The 25,497-nt window shown below is 35.9% G+C and overlaps 2 protein-coding genes across 2 annotated transcripts in view; both read right to left on the reverse strand.

Annotated features, from left to right (window-relative positions):
• Positions 1 to 2,295: 2,295 nt before the first annotated feature.
• On the reverse strand, positions 2,296 to 17,831 carry Smp_029310 (phosphatidylinositol transfer protein; the record flags this gene model as incomplete). The annotated part of the gene is made up of 6 exons (XM_018797697.1): positions 17,790 to 17,831; positions 17,393 to 17,711; positions 17,282 to 17,356; positions 14,776 to 14,937; positions 9,904 to 10,003; positions 2,296 to 2,351 (listed from the first exon to the last, which is right to left on the reverse strand). Exons 1-6 carry the CDS (start codon positions 17,801 to 17,803, stop codon positions 2,296 to 2,298), a joined length of 726 nt encoding a protein of 241 aa, XP_018646762.1. The 5' UTR covers positions 17,804 to 17,831.
• A 5,658-nt stretch (positions 17,832 to 23,489) lies between these two features.
• Positions 23,490 to 25,497, reverse strand: part of Smp_138040 (hypothetical protein) — a 47,163-nt gene continuing 45,155 nt past the window's right edge. Inside the window, exon 20 of the mRNA XM_018797709.1 lies at positions 23,490 to 24,006. Within this exon, the coding sequence (XP_018646763.1) occupies positions 23,957 to 24,006 (50 nt within the window). The 3' untranslated portion in view covers positions 23,490 to 23,956. The remainder of the gene's footprint in view (positions 24,007 to 25,497) is intronic.

A 25,497-nucleotide genomic window follows, 5' to 3' on the forward strand; every position in this document is an offset into this window, starting at 1 on the left:
TTTACATATACAATTTAACAAAGAAAATCTGTTTGGAAAGTGTGTTTCTTGTTTGCTTTTTTACACAGAAAGGAGAACAAACAAACACCCCCATTTTTTTGGTTGTTGTTGTTGCCAATTAATCATCATAAATGATGGATTATTGACAAATTTGTCCGTTAGAAACAAATTAAAAAATATGTATTGTGAACCTGATTGGAAATAATACAATTGATAAGATACGAAGTTGCCATGAAGTAGTAATGCATGCAAGTATACACCGAGAATAACACAAACATACATACATATATATATATATATGTATATATGCTCAACATATGAAAATGGGGTTACCTTTCCATTATGTTGAAGACGGTGTAATATATATATCTATGAAGAGGAACTTGTATGGTAACACAATTCTACCACTACTACTAATAATAACAATGAGTACAAAAAGTTGGTGTAGAAAAACGAAAAAAAACAAAACAAACAAGCTGAGAGAAAAATCATAATTAAGCAAATATTACACAGAAAAAAGAGAGTAGAAAACTAAGTAAATAGCCAATGTAGATTAAGTTTAAGGAGAGAAATAGAAATTCACTCCTTTGTTTTCTTTTCTTTCTATATTCCAAATATGATTTCAATAGTAAATAGAGTAATAGTAGAAGTATGGTTACGGACTGATTAGTTTGGTTCGTTGAACTGAAATACTTCTTATTCAGTTTAAGGTTTGACAATTGTGTACCAAACATTATTGCCATTACTACTATTACTCTACTACTGATAATGTTGGATAGAAAGCTTAGTAACATAATGTATATGATAAGTAGGAATCATCATTGTTATTGTGTTCAATATGGTTGATAATAGTACAACACCAGAAAGAGGAAAAGTAGAAGTATTCACTTGCGTACATACATAAGTTTTATGGAACATAATTTTCATTAGAAGATTACTCTTGACGAAAAGAGGATTTCTGACATTGGCATACATATACACACATACATAAATATATATCTATATGTATGAATAAAACAGGCAAAATGCATCAAAATTAACTAAGAAATGAAGAAGAGAAATTGGAATTCAAAAAGAATATATATGAAGAATGGAGATGATTACAATGTGAAGAATTAGCTGAACTGTATTATAGGAAGAAGAACCGGAGGTAAAGGTTGGACAATCACGAAATGGTAATAAGGAAGAGACAAGCGGACAGTTCAGAACATAACAATCATCATTACTATTAATATACAAAAAGTTTGGTTATTACTCCTCGGTGACATGACCTCGTAAGCTGCCTCGTGTACGTTGCTTGGAGTGAAAAAAAGGACGGAAAAAATAAACAAAACAACAATTATAATGATGTTGATAAATCTAAGCAGATAATTTTTTACGTATGAACCACAACAACGCCCGGATTTCGACGTGCGGTGAAATCAAATAAACATTAAAATCTTGAAGATTTACACATTGATATGAGTTACAATCACTGTGTACCAATCGAATGTCTAGAACTGTGACAAATGCAATAACAATTAACTGAGATGTCAAGTCATTTAGACTGGCAACAACATTACAACTTGACAGACAGAATTCGATCAACAGTGAAGAATCAAAGAAGCATGACATTGACCATTATTCACTGATCAACCATTTGTAACTATATCAGTCACATAGGAGGCTCATCACAACTCACCTGCAACGTTTCAGGCTAGTAAAGGTGTGTCACACAGGATCAAATCCAATAGACAGCGTCAGTTCCCCCAACATTGCAAATATGTCTTAAACATGAATGCAAACTGGCAGGAGACTTAGATCCAGGATTTCAAACTTACTAGCTCCAATCATCTAACACAGATGCAGTGAAGATAACTGCGGTATTAGCGACAACGTGCAATAACAATCCATGAGTTTTTCGATTAATACCCTGTTATTTCTTTTTATTCTCAAAACATAAATCAGTAATGAGGGGGACCGTACTAGAACGATGTGTAGACAACAACATACTAAGTGATGACAAGTCAGGTAAATAGACTGAATTTTAAAGAATCCTAGTGATATTTTAAATAATTGAAATGGAGACAGGAGAGCTAGATCGGCAATAATAGTGAGGTATTTTAAGAAGAATGAGACTGATTTATCCTAAGACTGGTAGAATAAAGCGTTTATCACCTTAGTTAGCATTAAAATAAATCAACATGTTTCAAATTATAAGGACTGTAAAAAAATAATTAAAAACGTACTTCTTCTAATTCCTTTTTAGTTTGTTCTTCATGTAATCTTACATCTTCCATTGTCCAACCGTGCCATTTATCCATCCAACAGAATACTTGGCGATGAAAGTTGGCAAACAGGCGTCGTTCTTGCTATTATTTTTTTAGGAAAAAAAGATCAATACAAACTTGGTAAGATGAAGAGTTGTCAAGATGATAGAAAGGAGACATACGACTTAATATCACAGACTTGTCGATTTGAACTTCCGTTAAAACCTATCCCAAAGCTGGGAATCAATTCATATTAATCACTAGCTTAAATTCTAAAATACTCCACTTTCTAATTAGTAAGACTTTAAATCGATAATAAGATTGTATACAACTTGTCACTAGTCTTGTCAGTCATTCTACTAATCATGACAAAGATAATAGGCAGTAATATTTGACATTAACTGTTTATTTAATTTATTAATTTAAACACACAAACATTGGCATATAAGGACACCAAAAATATATATACGCCACATAAATCATTGAATTTGTATGTATATGGCTACCCAAACCGAAGAAAATGGTTTTCTTAGAGGGTTAATTCCTAAGTCTTTAACTCAAAGATCTCATCCATAAAGTAGTGGAACAATGTTGGAAGATGTGGTTCCATGGTTGCCGATGACCAATAATACGTTGATACGCCATTTATCCCGTAAGGATTATGGAGCCCATATGTGCATCATTGATTTGGAATCAACGTTTTCCAACTGCGTATGATGAATGCTGCGTACCAACGAACTAACCAGGTTTAAGCTCAAGATATTTGTTTTCCGTCCTTTTAATTTCGTAAGCAACACCGTTGCTGCAAAGTGGCAGCGAGTAAGACTCCATGATATTGAGTATATACGTGTGGTCATATTGAAGGATTTCGAGAGGGATAGAGGACTCTACCCCGTCGGCATTCGAGGGAATACGATAATCAACTGATCATTATTACACTTTTGTCAACCTGATTACATATGTACTTGGAATTAATTAGTTAATTGACGTTGTTCAGATATTTTTAACACATGTACATACTTCAACCAAACAATGATGGAACGATACATGCTGATTTAAGTGTGAATATATAATCACGCCAACAGTTACGCTAGCCTGATTACAAAGTTCAACTGTTATTGCATCATATAAGGAATGGTAAAGTGTATGGAAATCATATATCACATATAGCCCAAGCTAAATTAAATACTATAGATCAAGTGAATGGACTATACATTGTAAACTTACCACTATAGGAATAAAAATAACCTATTATACATTAAATAGTGCATATCTGACTAAACAGTATTTATCTTCTTTCCTTGTATTTAGTAATAACTAGTAACTTTAGATATAGGTTTATTCTCTGAGCTGGATGATTTGGTCGTGGAGCTTTCATTGTCCTTCTGAACGACATCATCAGCACAAACTTCAGGTAGAAGTGAAGTGAAACTAGACTAACTAGTAACATTGTTTTCATAGTTAATATGTCTGATTCCTGATCAAAATATTCAGATTTGATCCAGATATTTTTTTTAAAGATCACTTAATACTATTTATAACGAAATGTTACAATTGAAATAAGCAATACAAAATTTGAACATGTGACCCAGTTAACTACTATAATTACAAAATAAAAACAACATTACCACTTTAACTCTGATTAATTGAATATTGAAAATGTTATAAATAAACTCAACAATTACTAAGGAAGTTATTTATAGTTGAATTATTTTATACATTGTAACATATAGAATAATTCTAACGACAAAAAACAATAAAAATATGTTTAGTCAAGTAAACAAGAACATTATTTATTATTATTTATTTAAACACATAAATATTGGTACAAGGAAGCACCAGATATATATGCGCCACACAAATCTCATTCGATTTGCTTGAGGGCTGTGATACTGCCCAGGTGCCCGAACTGAAACAGGTGGTTTTCTTAGGGGGTCACACCCGGAGCCTTTGACCGAAAGATCTGATCCACAAGACAGTGGAGAATCGTGAGGAGATGCAGTCCCATGGTAGCCGGTGATCAACGATTGATTCGTACGCCATTTGTTCCCTCAGGATACTGGAGACAGCCCATGTGCACCATTGGTTTGGAATCAGGGTTTTCCAACACCCCTAGGTGGACTCACCTAGTCCACCAACCCGGTTAAAGCGTCGGACATTCGCTTTTCGTCCTCTCAATTTCGTAAACAACACCCCCGCCACGAGAAGGCAGTGAGTAGGATTTTTCTGGCAGAGGCTATATATTCGCTGGCCATGTGAGAGCATTTCGAGAGGGAGAGCGGACTCTCCCCACTCTCGGCCGCACCAGGGCATTTGGGGGCGAATGACAGATATATTTGTTTTGAAGAGAGAACCGAAAAACAAAAACTGGTGCAGAATGATATGAATCTATGTTATTTGACTAGTTTCTCATCAGCTGTTTACAATCTATCATATTTAAAGTTGATGTTATTACAGATATTGACATATTTATAAATAGGAGAATGATTTGTGATATATCTATGTATCATGATTTAGCGAAGATTCTAATCCAGTTAATAAGGGTTATAAAACACCGTTTATTTTAGGTAAATAAGTAAAGTTTCAAAACATCGAATTAATAGTTAGAACTTATAGAGTTAACAAACATTAAATGACTTGTGCTGAAAGTGCCTTAAAGCGATAATTCTATATTCTAACCAATTGACTGTCATTTAAGTATGATGACAGAGTGAAACTTTAAACACTGTATAACACTAATTTATTATCATAGTTGAAAGTGTGAGTCAATTGAAGCTAGACCAAAATGGAAAGCCTGGAAGCACTGGATGGCCGTTTCATCCTACTGTGGGACTATACTCAGCAGTGCGTATCCACGACCTCACCTCGCGAGATTTGAACCAAGGACCTACCAGTCTGGATGAAACGACCGTCCAGTGCTTCCAGGTTTTCCATGGTGGTCTAGTTTCAATTGACTTACGCTATCAACTATGAAAATACTAAATCTCCACAAAAAACCCCTTCTGATACTAATTTATTAAACTTTTTTTTTTCTTGATCTGAACCCTATTTAGTGTTACTAAGCAATGTCATAGATAAATACAATATATATTTTCTTTTTTAAAATAAATGTTGTCTTTGTATTTTTTTTCTAGATCACAGTTAAAATGAAATATTAATACCTGTGATAATTGGTGCTGTGATTAGTTCGTTTCGTGCATACACCTAGTTAACTAAAAGTCTCACTTGAAAACTTTGTAAATATTTATTACTCAAGATAGGGATATTCTGACGAAAGCTTGCTTTAATCTGATACTTTAGTAATGCTGTCAAAATCATCATCATCATCATCTCTTTTAGGATCATCGAAATTAATCACTTACAAGTACATCATTGAGAATGTCAGTAGGGTTAGGAAAAAAAAACATACTGGGAAAAAATTTCTTAAGTCTTACAAAAATATCTTGAATTTATAGTGTTAATCAGAAGTTAGAAACAGATCTGTAAAGTAAATCGATCTGCCAATAACTGAAGAAATGTCGGTTATTATTGTTTACTGATGTCTTGACCACTATGAAAGATTTAGTTAAACAAAATATTTACAATATCGGAGCATTTATGATTTACCATTAAGTTACCTCTTGTTCTCATTAGCTGTTTACAATCTATCATATTTAAAATCGATGTTATTACAGATATTGACATACTTATAGATAGGAGAATAATTTGAGATATATCTATGTATCATGATGTAGTGAAGATTCCAATAGAGTTAATAGGGTTATAAAAAACTTTTTGTTTCAGGTAAATATATAAAGCATGTAAGGGAAAGTTTCAGAACATCGAAGTAATAGTTAAACTCTGAAGGGGTTTTGTGGATATTATAGTAATTTTAATAGTTCAGATTATGAATCAATTGAAGTTAGACCACCATGGAAAACCTGGAAGCACTGGACGGCCGTTTCGTCCCATTATGGAACTCTTCAACAATAAGCATCGTGGATGTCCAGCTCAAAATCGATTCTTAATCCCCATATGCATGATGTATACAATTTCAATACTTTCCTATTTGTCTGTGTTCATACTTAATCTGTAAGTGTGAACTGACAGTTATGTTATTGTAATACAACGTTAATTCATAAAAGGATACTAATTAACTGTTATTATAATAAAAGTGCTGAGTAATAGTCGTTAAAGAATGCCAAAAACCTACCATTTTCTTGATTAATTGACTCTCACCTATGTAAATCAGGATATATATATTTTTTACATATATAAACACTGGAGATTATCTGATTACGGCTGATTGCCGTTTAGTCACAGTATTCTCTATAAGTCATTCAATATAATTACAATGAACTGACTTATGAACTAAAAGTAGGCAGAACACGTACAGTTGAAAACTCACACATGATTAGCACACTTTCTTTAAAAACTTCATCATATATTACAACTTAAGTGAAGTAAAAGTGACCAATTATGTCCATATGTAGTTTATCATTGAATCAATTTATATATACATACATATCAAGTGACCATTAGAAATAGATCGTTCAAAAGTGTAGCATATGTTACAAACATGTGAATTTCAACTAAAACAGAGTTATTAATGCTGTTATCATGACCCATCTTTACACTTTTGCTTATCCTAAAAAAATAGTGTTTACCTTGGCAAATTTTATTGATCCATTGAAATGACACTTTACTAATTATTCACTTTTAGCTAATTAAGTATTTTTATAGGTTTCATATAAATCTCTATCATTACATATACATGGAAATTCACAAATCTAACACCCCCAAATGCCCTGGTATGGTCGAGAGTGGGGAGAGTCCGCTCTCCCTCTCCAAATGCTCTCACATGGCCACGCGAATATATAGCCTCTGCCACGGAAGTCCTATTCACTGCCTTCTCGCACCATGGGTGTTGTTTACAAAATTGAGAGGACGAAATGCGAATGTCCGGCGCTTTAACCCGGTACGTGGACACAGCAAGTCCACCTAGGGGTGTTGGAAAACCCTGGTTCATCGACTCTAGTATCCTGAGGGAACGAATGGCGTATGAATCAATCGTTGGTCACCGACTACCATGGGACTGCATCTCCTTACAATGTTCCATTTCCTTATGGATCAGATCCTTAGGTCAAAGGCTCGGGGTGTAGCTCCCTAAGAAAACCACCTGTTTCGGTTCGAGCACCTGGGCAGTATCACAGCCCTTACACAAATGAAATGAGATTTGTGTGGCGCATATGTATCTGGTACCCCTTTGTACCTATATTTATGTGTTTAAATAAATACAAATCTAACATGGTGTTATATCCCCTGGCGAATTATGAATCATAAATCTGAGGTCCATTTATGTATAGAAAAAACAGGGGTTTTATAGTAATTAAAAGACCTTGAGATTCCATAGTAGCAGTATGTTTAACAGCCAATCAGGACCTCATTATTTTAGTAGCATAGCTTCTAACTAATCGCTGATTGGTTGGGCTCTTTATGAGCCTCTCTGGAGGCTCTGATAGAGTTTATTGTAAGCCGACCTAACACATGGGTAAATTACAGAATATACTTCATTTGCTGTTTTCAGTGGGGAAAAATAGTACAGTGATATATAAAACTAGATAACAATATTATTTAGGTAGGTATGTATAGGTTAAGTGATATTACCTGACTGCTTTTTGGTCAGTCAGAAGCAAAGTAGAATGGGGGTACATATATATGCTTTGGTCCACGTTAACACACTATATGAGCACAACGAGATGAATTTATTTTAAAAAATGACAGAGTAGTACAAGTAATAACAGTATCAGCAGGACCAGAAACAACTAGGCTTAAACAGTATGATGATTTAGGAGGAAAGAGTGGATTGGTAAAATAAAAAGTAATAGATAATGTTAAAATTAAGATTTAAAGGAGTGAATACGTCGGTGACATTGTGAATAATTCTAAGCCATATCATCTGACATCGCCAATTATTGGTTACGATAACTATGAGGACACCGATCAGTTAGACTGTACCTACTAGGGTATACATAATACATGTCTCAATCGATAAAACTCACTACATAATAAGGCAAAAGTAGATGGAAAAGGGTTCAAACATGTAACCAATTGGTTGAAACTTGTGTTTTCTATACTAATATACCATCAACATTACGGTAATGTCTAGACTTTTTGATATCATACACTTTAACGAAAGATTTTTGACAAGAAATATACGTACATAAAAAATTGTTAAATAATGTGAGTTTTTCCTAAGTGTTCGAGTGTTAAATAACAAGCACTTGGACAGAAGACAACAAGTGAAAGGAAAACTAAATTTTAAGGGGTGATAGATGCTGAGTTCACAAGCGCTAATGAATGCAGCCTAAACTGTAAAACATTAATACTCATCAAAATCATATTGGTTAGATCAACTGATTTACATATTTATATTTCTTTAAACACACAAACACTGGTACAAGGATGCACCAAATATATATGCGCCACAATTGGTCATTCGATTTGTCTGAGAGATGGAATACTGCCCAAGCACCCAAACCGAAGCAGGTGATTTTCTTAGGGGGCCACTACCGCATCTTTTGACCTAAAAGTCTAATCCACAAGGCAGTGGAGGAAAATCAGGAGATGCAGTCCTATGGTAGCTGGTGACCAACAAGAGGTTCATCGTCATTTGTCCCTTCAGAATCCTGGAGCTTATGTTCACCATCGATTTGAAACCAGAGTTTTCCAACACCACTAGGTGGACCAACTGAACAACTATGATTTGAATCCTATGCTTGTTAAATCAGTTACATTAAACTACAATTTATTTCTGTTATCACGACTGGCTCCTGACTATTAAATGCTCAGATCGGGCTTAAACCGGAATGCGTTTATCAATCTATTTTCAATCAAACAGTATGGACAGGTCGTCGTGATGCTAGGCGATTTCCGTGTAAATCCTATATAAACTCTATATTTTAACTATTCTATTTTCATAGAAGTTAAGTATAGGGGCCTAGGAATACTTGACAGTAAAATAGTAAGACAGTTTTAAATGACTCTGTCTTAAATCAAGTGATCGAATATTAACATATAGGAATGAAGAAAGTTCATATGTTGTTGTACCGATATGTATATCACTCCATAACACTATAGTGTCGATAAGTTAAATTTAGATATAGGGAAATATTAAAATTATATTAATTATTAGAAGGGGTTTTGTGGAGATTTGGTATGTTTCATAGTTGAAAGCATGAGTCAATTGAAGCTAGACCACCGAGGAAAACCTGGAAACACTGGACGGCCGTTTCGTCCTATTATGGGACTCCTCAGCAGTGCGCATCCACGAACCCGCTCTCGCCAGATTCGAACCCAGGACCTACCAGTCTCGAGCCGAAGCCCTTAACCGATAGACCACTGAGCTGGCATCCAACGGTGTTAATGTCTAACTTCAACTGATCCACGAAGTTGAGCAACCATTCACCAATTGTCATCAGTGAGTTCCTATCTCACGACAGACGTGGTTTGCACTCCACTTGTCACTGCTTCTCACTAGAGCTCCTGGATGTACTTCCCGAAGTCACTAGTGAGCATACGATTATATTAATTCCAGGTTTTCCTCGGTGGTCTAGCTTCAATTGACTCATGCTTTCAACTATTAAAATTATAGGCAAACAACAGATACAACATACCCGTTGAATCATTTTTTCTATACGTCCTTGCATTCCCCACACTTTGAATTCACATGAAACAAGTTTGTATGCACACATAATAGGTCCTTTGTAACCATTCTGTAAATGAAAAGTAGAATGGATGAATCTAGACAGAATTTAACAGGTCATTAAATGAAAAACATATATATATAACGGACGAAGATTGCTAACCGACTAGTTTCTATTTCAGCAAACTAATGTTTTACGATAAAATGGTTAGCTTCATAGTTTCTCGCCAGCCAGAAATTCGATAGCACTGTATACTTTATCCAAAATATTATTTGATAACTAAATTAATTAAAACATTAGGAATTTAAGTAACTCAATAGAACATTATAGTTGTTAAAGATTATTTGGGAAAGAAAAGATCACATGATCCCACTTTATTATTCATGTACAAAAACGTTCCCAGTTTAGTCATTATTAGTTAGTACATGACAATCCCAATATCACGTAGTAATATGATAATTGATGATGTTTAAGCTTTCAGTAATAAATGAAGAATAGTTTTAAGCCTTATCTAGAAAAACCATATCCTTAATGTGTAATTTCATTCACTTTTGACACCGTTAGCCAACTATTTGTCTTATTAAAATACATAGATATTGGTACCAAAGGAGAGCCAGAACAAATATGTGACACAAAAGAAAGTGAGACCGCGGAATCATAAACAAAAGTTGAGGATAAAAAACAATAAATTGATAAAAATGAGTGAACGAAAGTAGTGAATAAGCAGTTCAGGTATGAAAAATACAACCGGAAACATTTCTTTTTTCTCACTTTTAAAATAAAGTCAAAGAAAAGTACGGCAGGATGACCATTGGTTTCTGTTTTATGCCATGTCTAATAACGCATTAAAGTACTAAGTTGTGCTATCTTTTTGACACCAAATGGAAACCGAGAAATGCCGGCTTTAAACAACTTTGTTTTATAGCACGGGTCTATGTTGCAAACTAAACATTTCCCTTTTTCAACCAGTATCAGAGTCGGCGATAAAATGAAAGATATAGAAGTCGCTCGAATGACATTCATAAAACATGCCTTTAAAGATGGTGACAGTGACTGTCACTATATTTGAGCACAAAACCCCTGACATCGTGTTGCCTATGAATATCAGTAATCCTTCGAAGATATCAATGATCGAATAAACAGAGTGGTTCAACATATTCAACTCAGAGAGAAGAGCTTTTACAAGCAGAGTGAACTTGCACTTTTATATATACCATCATTTTTTGGCATACTACCATTGAATATTAACACTTTAAGGATGGCTTGTTTAAGCATTACTTAAAAAGCTTACGAGCAGCCATATTTGTGATTGTCTAAAATTTAACACAAGTTTTCATACCATATTGGTAGTTGATAGTTCAATAATAATATCAGTGATAGTGAGAAAGATCAAACGTGTTAGAATATACTTTAAGATGAAGAGATTAATAGGAAGTACAAAATAATGCTGAGGCCTACGACTTAGGAGAAAATAAGAAGGGAAAGGATCTGCGTCACTGTGACCCATTCTGATTTATCTCATCTGAAGTCTCCAACCAATGATCGTGGTCATCACATGGATCTCAGACTCATAGCTAAATCAGACAATCAGTGATTTTACGGACTAGTGTTAAATCTTAGTTTGGTCGCTTGAAAACGAGTTACGTCAACATTCAACACTAGATAAGGAACTCGAGAGAAGATCGAGAATTTATTTATTTATTTAAACAGATACATATTGGTACAAAGAGGCACCAGATATATATGCACCACACAAAACAATGAGAATGGGAAGAGAAAGGAGTAAGATGCATATATATATATATATATATATATATATATATATATATAAAAGAAAAAATAGAATGAAAAAAGAGAAGAGTAATGATGGGGGGAACTGGAATGTACAACCAGAAGAACCCTCTCAGTTAAGGAAGTTATGACCACTCTTTATGAAGAAAGTAAAAGAAGGTTACAGCAGGATCGCCACTGGCTTCTATTCTGAGCTATATCTGATGTCTCTAGCCACTGTGTTGCACCATCTCGCGGACCCCAGTCAGGGAGTCGTGAAGGACCAACAGAAGCTAGCCTTTTGCAGCTTTCTTTCATACCACGACACCATGTCATATACTGTTCACCTCTTCATCACTTCACAAATAAATGAAATGATGAAGATAGAGAAGATATAACATATATCGATAAAATAGCTTTCTAACATCCTAGTCAAGACTATCTGTTATTTGATTTGCGTTAAACTGTGCATTCTAGAAGTCTAAGCAAAGTGTGAAACAAATCAGTTATTCTATCGTAATACAGCTCAAAAAAAAGTTATACATATGTGTAAAGACAAACAGGTTATCATCTTAAAGTAGAGCTATAACTAATTGATTTAAACATACGAATACCAGCTTTAAACAGTAAAATATCTCACGTTACCTCAGTCAGTCAGCTACAACGTAGGACCGGGCACATTTATGCATCGGTCTAAGTTGCCATACCTCGTTAGCACAACAAGATGAATACCGGATTCATAGAAGTAGTTAATTTAGTGGTGGTGCTATATAAAAGATAGGTTGTATATAATGATATAGTATAGGAAGAAAGTTATGAAGCAATTTTAATCTCACGGTTTAAGGGAAGATAAAGAGTGTATACACCTACGCTATTGTGATCGATTACCGGCCATATCACCTAGTCTCTAACTATTGGTTACGATGATCACGCGGACCCCAACCAAGTAGTCTGCACCTACCAACATGCCTCAGACTAGAAGTTAGTGACTTCAAGCACTGATGCCACGTTTTGGTTTGGCCGCCTCTAACTTTCTTTCAACCATCCCCAATACTAGTCAGCATAGCGCGTCATTACCTGATTTATAATAAAAGTTTATTTAGTAAAGAGATAGATTACCGTTATCCTATCTACCCAGAGTGGAAATATACATATCTATAAGAAAGTGAATTTATTACATATTGAAATATACAAATTTGTATGACCTTGATCTCTTTTTAAATATTTTGGTCTGTTAAGGTTAAAACATAACAGGACTTGACAATGAGAAAAAAGAGAAAACATAATGAATGAATAAGAGTGAATATATTGAGATAATAATAGTGACTAACAATACCATTACTACTACTACTACTACTACTACTACTAATAATAATAATAATAATAATAATAATAATGATAATAATAATAATAATTAGTATTGTTATAGTTCAAAGATAAATAACTATACAATAATAAATAAACTTGATAAACTTTATTTTATATTTTAAAAATGAATTAAGTTTAATTTTTTTTTAAAAAAATAAAACAATTGAGAAAGTTCAATTTACTTTTTTTTAAAGTATAGTTAGAAAAAAATATATTCATATGAAACATTATCATAAGTGGACATTTGCTTCCAAATGCCCTAGTGTGACTGAGAGTGGGGAGAGTCCGCTCTCCCTCTCCAAATGCTCTTACATAACCACGCGTATATAGCCTCTCCCAGGGAAGTCCTACTCACTGCCTTCTCGCAACACGGGTGTTGTTTACAAAATTGAGAGGACGAAAAGCAAACATCCGGTGCTTTAACTGGGTTAGTGGACATGGCGAGTCCACCTAGAGGAGTTGGAAATCCCTGATTCCAAACCAATGGTGCATATGGGCTGGCTCCAGTATCCTGAGGGAACAAATGGCGCATGAATCAATCATTGGTCACCGGCTACCATGGGACTGCATCTCCTTACGATGCTCTACTGCCTTGTGGATCAGACCTTTAGGTCGAAGGTTCCGGGTGTGGCCCCCTAAGAAAACCACCTGCTTCAGTTTGGGCACCTGGACAGTATCACAGCCCTCACACAAATCGAATGAGATTTGTGAGGCGCATATATATCTGGTGCTTCCTTGTACCAATATTTATGTGTTTAAATAAATAAATAAATAAAAGATACCAGATATATAAACTTAGCTAGTAAGATTTCATTCCAAATATTTACGATTCTTATGCAACATCAATCTGATTGAAATAAAACAACTCTCAAACGACTGTACTATCCTAGATGAATTAACTCGATTAAGTTGATCTACAACACCAAAGAAAAAGCACGCACTGGTTAAACTATTTTGATCTTAATAGCAAGTGGACCAGACACTACATGATCATAATTTCTTCAATAAATGTTTTCATCACATGGATACCGATGAAGTGAAATCAATTGTAAGATAACCTACAGAACAGTCACAAAAGCTATCCCATCAGCTATAACACAGCGCAGTGGTTTAGTGATTAATGTACCTAACCATTAATTCTTAAATTTAAAGAAATTAATCTTATTTATAAATTCCGATAGAACAACTACATATCCTTATTGTTCTATCAAAACTGACTAATAAGTCGGAGATATGAACTCAGCTTTAGGTACTAATAATGGTATTAACAGCACTCACACAACAAACGTAGCCCAAATCAGATCACATAAACCTGTGTGCTAGGTTAATAAGTCACACTAGATTTTCATCTTAGTAGATAAATAAAAATAACAAATGGTGTTATATCAACCACAAATTGGTTGTACAATGAATGTTGTTATAGGAGGACACATGATTAAATGACTTACAACAAAATAAGACAACTGATAATCTTAGCATCGTCTCTTCACGTCTTTACAGAATGAAATTATAGTCGGAAATTTCACCTTGATATAACAACTGGTGCATAACATACATCATCACAGCCTGTGCATTACATAAACGAAATCAAGGTAAAACATGGTCAAAAAGGAATAGAAAGCAGATCATGTAGAACACTGAGCTTTTAAACAGTCAAAGCTACATATGTACAAAGTAACAAAAATATTCCACAGATAAATTACCTCCCACCATTTTGGCTTTAAGGGCCCACGACCAGTTTTTTCAGAGCGAAAAGTTGTAGGATCTTCATTAGGGTTATAATCTTTGCCTGCCTGAGAAATGTCACCAATATCTATGTAGATCACTTCAACTTCCGCCCATTTTTCTGGACTTAACTGATGAGCCTAGTAACCGAAGAGATATATGGAAATTAATGTATCCGATACTTTAGTGTAGTAATAAAGTTATCACAAAAGTTATTCCTGAGATAGTACTGATAAATTTTTAACTTGGTTGATCAAAAATGATGCTAACTCCCTTATGACTATAACACGATTCAAAGCATTAGTGTCACAATGAATTGAAGCGTTGATTGACGAGTTTACAACAATAATAATGCAAGATCCGATAGTTCCGTTAAGCTTACTTTAAAAGAATATTAAAACAAGAAATATCTTCGATGAGACTATAATTTATAGACAACCTTTGAGTGACGCTAAAATGGCCTTCAGGATGTCTGTCTACATACTAGGCGTAAATAAAGATTCTAAACTAATGTGAGGAATTAGGATTATGATTTAAAATTGATGGTTAGGGTTAGGAATTAGATTTAGGGTTTTCATCACGAATTGACATCAGCTAAAATGCCAAAACGCTATTTAGCTAAACTGATGAAGAGTTTTGCGCCGAAATCCAAAATCTGTTATCGTAAATCTGATTGGTTCGTTCATAAATTATAGTCTTGCGATATCTTCCAGTTGAGGCAATGGGACCTAATGGAAATTTGTCTAAAGTTTACGCTGACATGTTTATTTGTCTAAATTCCCCATCCAGAGACATAAATTCACTATATACGGGCTCCATGGTGTTATTACACACACAGAATATTCTTGACTTCGATCACAATAAAAACCGGTTTACATAATCACATCTTTACACCACAAAAACCTGTTAGTTTAATAATCATGTAAACTCCATATGGCTTTTGCATAATACTGGTACATACGCCGCATAGGATAGGGGAAGTGATCAAATTAGTTTGGAAGCAGGTTTACAGAAATTCACAACACGAAGTTTAGTAAAATACTAAAAGCGCGGACAATGTAATGTGACTAGGTATCTGAATTTACCAGTCCAAACAAAAACCAATAAAATTCAATACCCATACAGTGAAGTTGGCTTAGAATAAAACATGAATTTAGCTGGATATCAAAGCTGCTCAGAAACACTTACAACACTAAAATACTAGTGAAACATTCAGCACACATGGCATTTCGGACTAATTGCAATCTGCACCCAATGAATAGTGTAAGGTGTCAAAAGCTATTCATTAACATGCAAGACAAAGTCAAGCAAATTCAGCAGAATATGATTTGAAAGTTAGTTTGCAGTGTTCTAACTAGCATGCAACTTAGCAGAGGTGAACAATGGAGATTATTACCGAAGCTATATACTTATTTATATTTATTGATAAATAATTGAAACCCCACTAATGATGGTGATAATTTTTAGAAGCTTAAGGAGTACAGTGATCTTGATGGAAAGATAGAAAAACAATCAAAAGCGGTGAAACCATAAATTCTGGAGGAACTTTAAGCGACACTAAAGTAACCTTGAGACAACTCACCTACTTACCAGGGTCAAGTGAGGGCTGTGAATTAGTATGAGTAATTAGGATTTGGAGGTAGAATTTAAAGTTAAGAATTGGATTCAGTCAGTCAGCTACAAGGTAGGACCAGGCACATAAATGTGTCGGTTTTTATGACGAACTGATATTTATAATGCTATTTAAATTTATGGATAGATAGATCTTGCGCCAAAATTCAAGACCTATCCATAATTTAATCTGTCAGTCCACAAAGTAGTCTCGCCTGAAGGGTTTCTTTATCGGCGATTCTAACATTAGGAGGAAAATTGGCGAATAAGAACAGGAAGCTATTATCGTTAACTTGATGCTTCAAAGTCTAAGATCGAGTTAATTATGGTAAATACGAAGCACAAATTACAGACTGTCTCACTAAAATCTGATAACCATACAGTAAACAGTTAATTTGCAAAATAACAATCAACTGTCTCAATCTTGGTTGTTTCTTCTGTAAATATCAGTCCATCTTCTCTGATTTCATTGTTCATGCATTTTCATACCGATCGCGCTTCGTTCCTGTTCTTCCCTTATCGATCTTCTACCAAAATACATTATACGCCTGATCATAACCATATACTATTTATGTGGATTTAAGTAGCCCACGTCACAATAATAGTTACTAATACTAATGACTGAACATCAAAATGAAGATTCAAGTGTCGTCAAACGTACGTATCCGTAGCGGAAAGGGAAAAAGGTCCAAAAACGACTAGAAACAAGTGTAAGTGTGGGAAAAGGACAGATTGATTGTAACTGTGAATCAGTTTTCATTACACACTGGGGTAATATGAGTCGATTAAAGGACGATAAAAGTTATAAAATATAGTTTTAGATAGGAAAATCTACTAAACACAAGCTGAAGAATACACACTTTGTAAACTTACATTTTCAACATTTATTAAGGAGTCCATGTGAAGAGATTCAATGGTTACACTAAACTTCTCCATCATATAATTATTCTGTGAATTTTATAGCATTTGAATTACATTACTCACTGTGATAATAGTTCGACAATAAGGATAAGCATTCCACGCATACTCGTTAAAAACGAATGCACTTTCAGGGGCGATAACACGAAGAAACCCTGGTACCTTTTGCGCAAGATGATAATATTTGTGGGTGTATTGTCCAGTAGTGAATCTTGGGTCTCCTTTTAATAAGGGGCGATCAGGTTTATACGTTGTTTGATCGAACGGCTCGTTGACCAATATTTGCACGCCATCACCACCACCTGTCTCTCCTTTGGAAGTTTCAGCAACGGAATACAGTTGACCAACTTGATATTCTTCAACTGTCATAGGTAAAATTACACGACTATTGTAAGAGTAAATAATGTGCGATTATAAGAAATGTCACACAGTTAAGAAAACAACTAAAGGACAAACTCACTACTCCTTAACTATCATGTTTGACGAACGAAAACTCGAATGAGGCGGTGTATCGCACAACTTTGAAGATGGTGAAAATTCTAAAGTATAATATCCAAAATATATTTCAAAAGGTTGCGGTGAAATTCTATGAATCGATTGCTTTCATTGCCGTGATACGGTTAGAGGGCTTTGGTATTAATTATCCTGGTAGCTAAAATAAACTTCCACTAAGGGAGTACAAAATCAAACTGGTACACTTACGCTCACCTAAGTTTCAGAGGAATTTTAGTGGTTTTACCCTTTATTTTCCGTGTTGAGCGTCAAAATTGAACATGGGTCTCAACTTATTTCAAATTAAGCTGAGTGTAATATTGAAGAAAGCTGATACCATCTGATTTTTTTTCTCTAGTAAGCTTCTGTGTGCCAAATCTTCTCGTGAATATGTCAGTTGACGCCGCGTCACTCAGTAGTAAGCTCTATGATTTGGTGATTCCGTGTGAAAACCATTTATGGCTTTTTATACTCTCCTGTTATGTCTTTGGTTGGGTGGAAATATATTCAACGTTGTCACGTCAACTTAATTTATTGTAGGCCGGAATAACGTAGTCAACGAATTTGTCATATTATGATCTAAAAACTAGACTGTGCTGTTAATTTCGTTATGGTTGTATTTTTTATTCACCACGTCAGACTTCGTTTCGTCGGACATACATCACCTGCTAGAATGATATCCTAAGTCACGGAAATCTTAATAAAAGTCGTGATTGTTTTAGAAGTAGACCGTCAATGAATAATGTTACTGAAGAAAGGTTTGTTGTGCTGTAAACTATGTATTGACACAATAGTGACACCGTTTTAGTTTAGCGTACTTGGTTTAATTGATGTAATCATAGTGCCTGAAGGAAGTAATGAAGCAAGCCAGTTTAGTTAGTCGGGTTGCTAAACCTTTCATTTCCGCCGGTGTGCTTGAGCGTCGAAAATAGAAAAGGATGAGTGTGAGATTATGTATACATTACAATGTGACTAGCACTCAGAAGCTGAATTTCGGAGCTTAGAAATCGTCTAGTAAAGGAGGAACCAGAGAGATATGATAATTATGTATAATGTTTATCGAATTCCCCCTTTCTTAAACTCATTGTGGGGACAGTGAAATGTCACTTAGGCCTAGCCGAATCATCCGGCATTTGAGTCACTGAATATCAAACAGATCATCGATCGCTGTCAAAGTCAAGGACAACCAACGCGTATCAGCTAATCGTATGCCATGAATTGGCCCATGCGGTGGTGGTCTCGCTATCTTCTCTGTATCCATTCTTACTAGTATATTCCCATAATGTCTTCTGTGTTATATGGTCTTAAAAGCAGCCGTAGTATTTTGATACGTCGAAGTGTTAATCTGCGTTAAGTGCTGGACGTGAGGTGTGGTTTCAACCTTAGCTGTTGGTCACACTATTTCTATCTAACTCGAGTAGGCCCTCAATCGTTCGACATAGATCGTATAAGTTTGGGATCTACATCACTATTAGTTCGTGTGTTTGAAGACTTTATGTTTGGCTCAGACCATATTTCGAGGTCCCTCCTATTAAATAAGTTTGCCAGCGTTGATATCGACAGCTGGATAAACAAGTGTTTGTCAACAAGGTCAACAAGAACCAATCAACATCGAGGTGTACAGGACGAGCTGTGAACCACTTGTGGAGAAATTCGAACACTTCACTTCTACCTGAAGATTGTGCTGATGATGTCGATAACCATGAATAACGATGAAAGCTCCACGCCCAAACCGTCTAGCCCAGAGAACAAAACTATCGAAATCGTCCACCTGAGCTACAAATCTCCTCCACCATCTCACAAGTGGTTGTATTGTTACTTTTCTGAAGGCAGCAGTATACGGTCCTAGATGAGGAGTGTTCTACATCTTAATAAAATGGAGCTGGCTGTGGACAAACATCAAAACAATTTAACAGCTAAGAATTTTATTTTATCAGACACTAACTCGCCATGTATATCGTCCCGTAAGAAGAGACACGAGCGCATTAAAATACGCAAATGGAAGCAAAACAATAAAAGCTGTACACCGCGATATTAGGCACATATTATTATTAGTATTATTATTATTATAGTATGATTCGCACAGGTAGTAATAGTTGACCTAGTCTTTGACTCATATTCATGAACATGTTGGTAACTCACAATAGTGCAAATTCTTCTTTGCTTTAAAAAGTAATTTTTTCATTGACTTATTCCATATTTTCGACTAAAGCCAATACTATTCGTTTATTTAGAATGGAACATGAGCGAGTCCGGACAGATCTCCCTGCAAGCTGTTTGGTCGTCAGAATTATGATACTGTGGAGCTATTTACGGAATACAGTAACAACGTCACCTTCCCCAAAGTTTATAAAAACAGTCTGGACGATTACTTTAGTCTCACAACCACATTAACTATTTGCGAGTTAATTCTTTACCCTTTAGTTTAAAAAATAACAAGGACTGTAGTTTGACACTATCAATTTGAGAGTTTGAAATGGAAATGTGATATAAATGTTTGTTCGATATTCCATTCCGCATGGTCTCCAGCCAACCCCATCCTTTTAGTGTACCATGTGGAGAAGTGAGGCCCAGGGACTGTGAGAAGGACGAATAATACCAGCAGCCAGTAAATTGCAGAACTCACGTTTAGCGAAAGCTAATTAGTTCGGTGCCAGTCGGCGAGGTTTTACCGTGACCAGGGTCCACGGGTGACTATGTGGTGTACCACACGATTGATCACCGATAAAATCCCCTCGAGAGGTTTAGTTGATTGGAAGGATTTATCGAAAAAAGCGTGGAGTATGTCGTCACACGAATGAAATACGCTTAAAATTCGGTACACGTTTCTATGAGCTTCAAAGCCCATGAATTTACTTTTCGACAAAGCATCAATCATCTGCAGCCTACGTGAATAGACTGACTATTGATAGTGCTGTAGGAAATCCATACGGAGTATGGCTGTGAGAACATCGGTAATGATGAACGCCCACACAAACTGTCGTTGACTGCTCGGGTTGATCGTCAGATGTCGTGAACAATAAGTAGGAATAGCCGAGTCATTCGCAGAGAGTAGTCGAAGCATCGCAGCTTGAACCTTACTGTGACCAATAGGTACGACAGAAACTTGGGTACCTGTATCTACTAGGTACCTAGCGTTAGTGCGATAATCGTGCACATAAGATATATGGCCAACCTGATGTGAGGGGCTGGCGAGTACGACTGAATTTACTCGCCAGCTCGAAAGTTTCCCGCTTTGTATGGGCAGGGGGCTCGAAACGGTGGGCACCGGCCCCGAAGGCACGGTGGAACCAGCACCAACCAGAACTCGTTTCCGAAAATGCCTTTTCGCGTGGTTTGGAAGATGCCCGCTTAGGGAGAGTAGTTATATCTTTACGGGAGTGTGACCTTGTTCGGGGGACGAAGGGTTCTGATATATTCGATCGGTCTCGGTAATTGAGACAGGTATCAACACAGCTATCCCTATCGCCATGAGCCGAAAGGCGACTAGTGTGGATATCGACGTTCGAGCGTGATGTTGGGGCAAATACATAGTTGTCTCGGATGCTAGTTCTTGCCAGTATCTTATCTGCTATGAAGGCCATCTGGCTGAGTGGGTTGTCCTCGAGCAGAGCCGTAATGGTTGGTTGTATACTTGTTGTATACAGTTCTTTAACAATCTCAGAGTCAGCTGTCGTTGATCTTGCAAGAGATTGCAGGTGCGTGAGGTGATGGCTCGGTTTAGCATCACCCATGGGTTGACGTGCTAATAAAGTCCTCAATCGTTCCTCCCTAGAGGGAGTAAAATGTCTAGGGATTGCATCCTTGAGACGATCATAAACGTTAGGTACACTTGGGTTAAAGACAACTTCACGAACAGCAGCTATTGGATTCCATAGTAGGTTTTCCAGAGCGTGAGCACACTTTTGCTGTTGGTTCGTTATGCGGCAGATCTGGAATTGGTGTCCCAGTGACGCAAACCAAACTTCTGAATCGTGAGGAATAAAGGAAACAGATTGAAAACTGATTACTTTTACTTCTGAGTCTATTATATTAATGCCACATTTATCGTTATCCACCATATCGAGTTGTTGCCAGAATATTATATATTGGAAAATATCAATAGGAAAATGTGCTACAAAAGTGGATAGATGGATAACAGACACACCGTGGTAGTCTTCTTTGGAAGGTTTCCCAGAAGTTGAAACGTGTTCGCAATTTCGGTTCATCAGATGTAGTTGGCGTCCAGTCGCGATTGACTATGATCACCACTACAGGAAGATTACGTGCCACTTATCGATGTGGATCCCTCGGTAGGCTAAAACCAGAGGGCAGTTGACGGTTGTAATGTAATATATACTTTGGCGATCTCGTGGTATCGAAAGAACACCGAGATCGTGCCATAGTTTACAAGTGTAACTACCGAGCGTATGCGAATTCGTGTAAGGTCACAGACCACGGAAGAATGTGTAATTTTTTGGTACACCTAAACAAACAGGTACAGTTAAACAATTACTGTGACAATTGGTTATAATAATTGTTTCCATTATACCAATCGTGTTCTCTTCATAAAAGTAGGTTACTATACTGACCTCAACTATTTAGCAGTAAGTCGGAAAATACAACATTTGGTTTCCATGTACGATGCTAATGATATTCCAAAGTCAAACAATAGTTCAGACCAGACTCAAATATCATGGACTAGCTTTGCTTCGTAAGTTCATAGTAGCTCTGTAACTTATTCATCTTTTGAGAGAAATACGATAATCTACATGGAAATGGATGTGGAATGTAACGTATTGATACGTCTTAAAGTGTGACATTTAACATACCATGCATGTCTTCAAACTACTGATGAAGATTAAGCGAGAAGTCCCTCTAAGTAACAAGTCTCACAGTGCTGAAATAAAATAGGCACAAATGTTCAAAATCCCGGGTTAAATGGAATTATATGCCATAGATCATGTTCGAAACATGAGGTACAATCATTGATCGTCAGCTGAGAAAAGGATTAAGTGTCTGTTATATCATCTCATGATAATTACACTATCATCATTTCTTTATCAAAAGCAATTTTACTTGACTGTAATTTCCGGCAAAAAGAGAATATCAAAAGTAAGATGGTGGTTGGAGGTGGTCAACAGGAAACCCTGGACTCGGGTTTCGTGCTACTTGGCACTCGTCAGAGGGGTGTACCTGTTATCTTGAGGAAACTGTTGCTCCCTGACGGTATCGATCAGGTGTCACCCAGCTTCACAGTCAGAGACGTTACCACTTGACACGCATGATATTGATCACCACCCAGTGATCAATCAATTGTGACTACATCTCAGTCCTACAGGAGGTCGGTCACGGCCTGAATAGCTCAGTGGTAACGTCTCCGACTGTGAAGCTGAGTTACACGGGATCGAATCCGTCAGGGAGCACCAGTTCCCTCAAGATTACAGGTACACCTTGCCGACGAGTGCCAAGTAGCACGAAACCCTGGTATAGGATTTCCTGTTGACCACCTCCAACCACCATCTTATCTCAACATAGTGCACGTAGTGTCGAGCCACCTAGACTATTGGCCACATTGCAACTTGATCGATAGCATTCGATCAACACTAAGAAGGACTTGACATGCATGACATCGATCACCATCCAGTGATTAATTAATTGTGAATATCAAAAGTACTAAGTCCAGTCGTATCGATGCAAAAACTGAATATATATATTACTTCACTTAGATTATACTACTTGCAAGTAATATTAAATAATCAACAAAAAATATTTTCATATTAGGATATTAACAACTTGTTAATTATCTAATTGAAATGCGTTGATAATAGAGTTAAGATAATAAATAGATAAAATAAACAATAGAAACTAATATAGAGATTAAAAACCAAATTTCGATATGAGGTAGGAAAAAAAGGGAAGATGTTTGTTTCACTTGTTTGTATTAAAAAAAGCACAAAATAAGGTAAGCGTATTACGGTTTTTTTGTGTTTTTTTTGGCATAGAAACTAAAGAAAAGTCAATAGCATAAATGAATTAGGCACAAAACAACGTCCTTTCCAAAGAAACAACAAACAAACAAAAAGTAGAAGAAGACTATGATATGTAATGGGTTTTTGGAAGTTCTATCGAATTCGAATGGTATTTTGAAGCATTCTTCTACCCAGATACGTTATTATAAGTAGATTGATGTTCATGTGAACTAAGACCTGAAATATGGAAAACAGAAACAATTAACACTTTAAAAATTCTGAGTCTTTTCTTTTTTCAAAAAGATTTCTATTTTAGTAACGATCTCATTTAAACTATGAATATGAAAGTTGGTACTCTTGTAGTAAACGAGAACACAAGTGGGACGATCGAATGTATGTGAATGTAAAGTTACAGAACATCTTAGCAGAATCTGAGAACCATACAGTAAACTCTTCATTTGGAAAGTGTCAATCAGTAGTCTCAGACTTCATTGTTCTTTCGTTTCCACACAAATCATTCTTTGTTCTCGTTCTCTTTTGTTGAATCTTTTTAGCCTTCTGCTTCCTAGCATTTCACTTTCAATTAACGATACATACTACTTATATCTGTCGACATCAGCTGCACACATCACACTTTCAATGTATGCAGTGATTAGTATGAGTTTACTTTTACTTAAGATTTAATAAATTATATTGATCATGAAGGAGAAATATGGAAAGCGAGAAAAGCGTGGAAAGGAAAGTTCCAAAATGTTGAAATGGTACTAAGCGAACAGTGATTCAAGCTACCAGTATAAGTTGAATGATTAGGTCATTCAATAAATCATTTGAAGAACAAGCTTTACTTAAGAAATATCATCTAAGATCAAGTGATAACAGGGAAACACTGGATAGATATTCCGTCTTCGTTGTAATGGTTCATATTTTCAGTTAATGATATAGAGAAATGATTATACAGTGTTGTCAGGGAAAATCTCAATAAATTAACATTTTTTAATAAAACCTAGAAGAATCCGTCACGAGATTGTATAGTTCGACGGTATACAGATGCATATTAAAAGTTTTGTAGCTACTTTCTTTCACAAGTTGCCTTGGGATAAAAGAAGGAAAGCCGTCTCGCAAGGCTAAGGTGTCTCAAGCTTAAAAAAATTGTGAGAAAAGAAGTAACTCCTAACTACGAGCCAATACTCAGATACAACTAAAATAGTCCACTTTTTGCCTTAACTACATTAAACAACATTCTTGAAGGAAGAAAGGAGTATTGATAATGAAAATGAATTCGAGAAATTGAAAATCCGGATATCAACTCCGGATTTCTCAAAAAGGGGAGATGTTATATCCCTTGGTGAATTATAAGTGATAACTTGTGAGGACTATTTATGGATCAATGTAATATGTATATTTCCTATTTTGACCTTTGACCTATTATCATACGATTCTTGAGTTATCATCAGTTTATAGAGTTGAGATCATGAGTCAATTGAAGCTAGACCACCATGGAAAACCTGGAAGCACTGGACGGCCGTTTCGTCCTATTATGGGACTCCTCAGCAGTGCGCATCCACGAACCCACTCTCGCGGGATTCGAACCCCGGACCTACCAGTTTCGAGCCGAAGCCCTTAACCGATAGACCACTGAGCTGGCATTCAACCAGGCCTGTTGTGAGATAGTAACTCACTGATGACATTGGTGAAAGGTTGCTCACTTTCGAGGATCAGTTAAATTTA

This window comes from Schistosoma mansoni, assembly GCF_000237925.1.
Source record: "Schistosoma mansoni, WGS project CABG00000000 data, supercontig 0163, strain Puerto Rico, whole genome shotgun sequence".
NCBI classification, from domain to species: domain Eukaryota; kingdom Metazoa; phylum Platyhelminthes; class Trematoda; order Strigeidida; family Schistosomatidae; genus Schistosoma; species Schistosoma mansoni.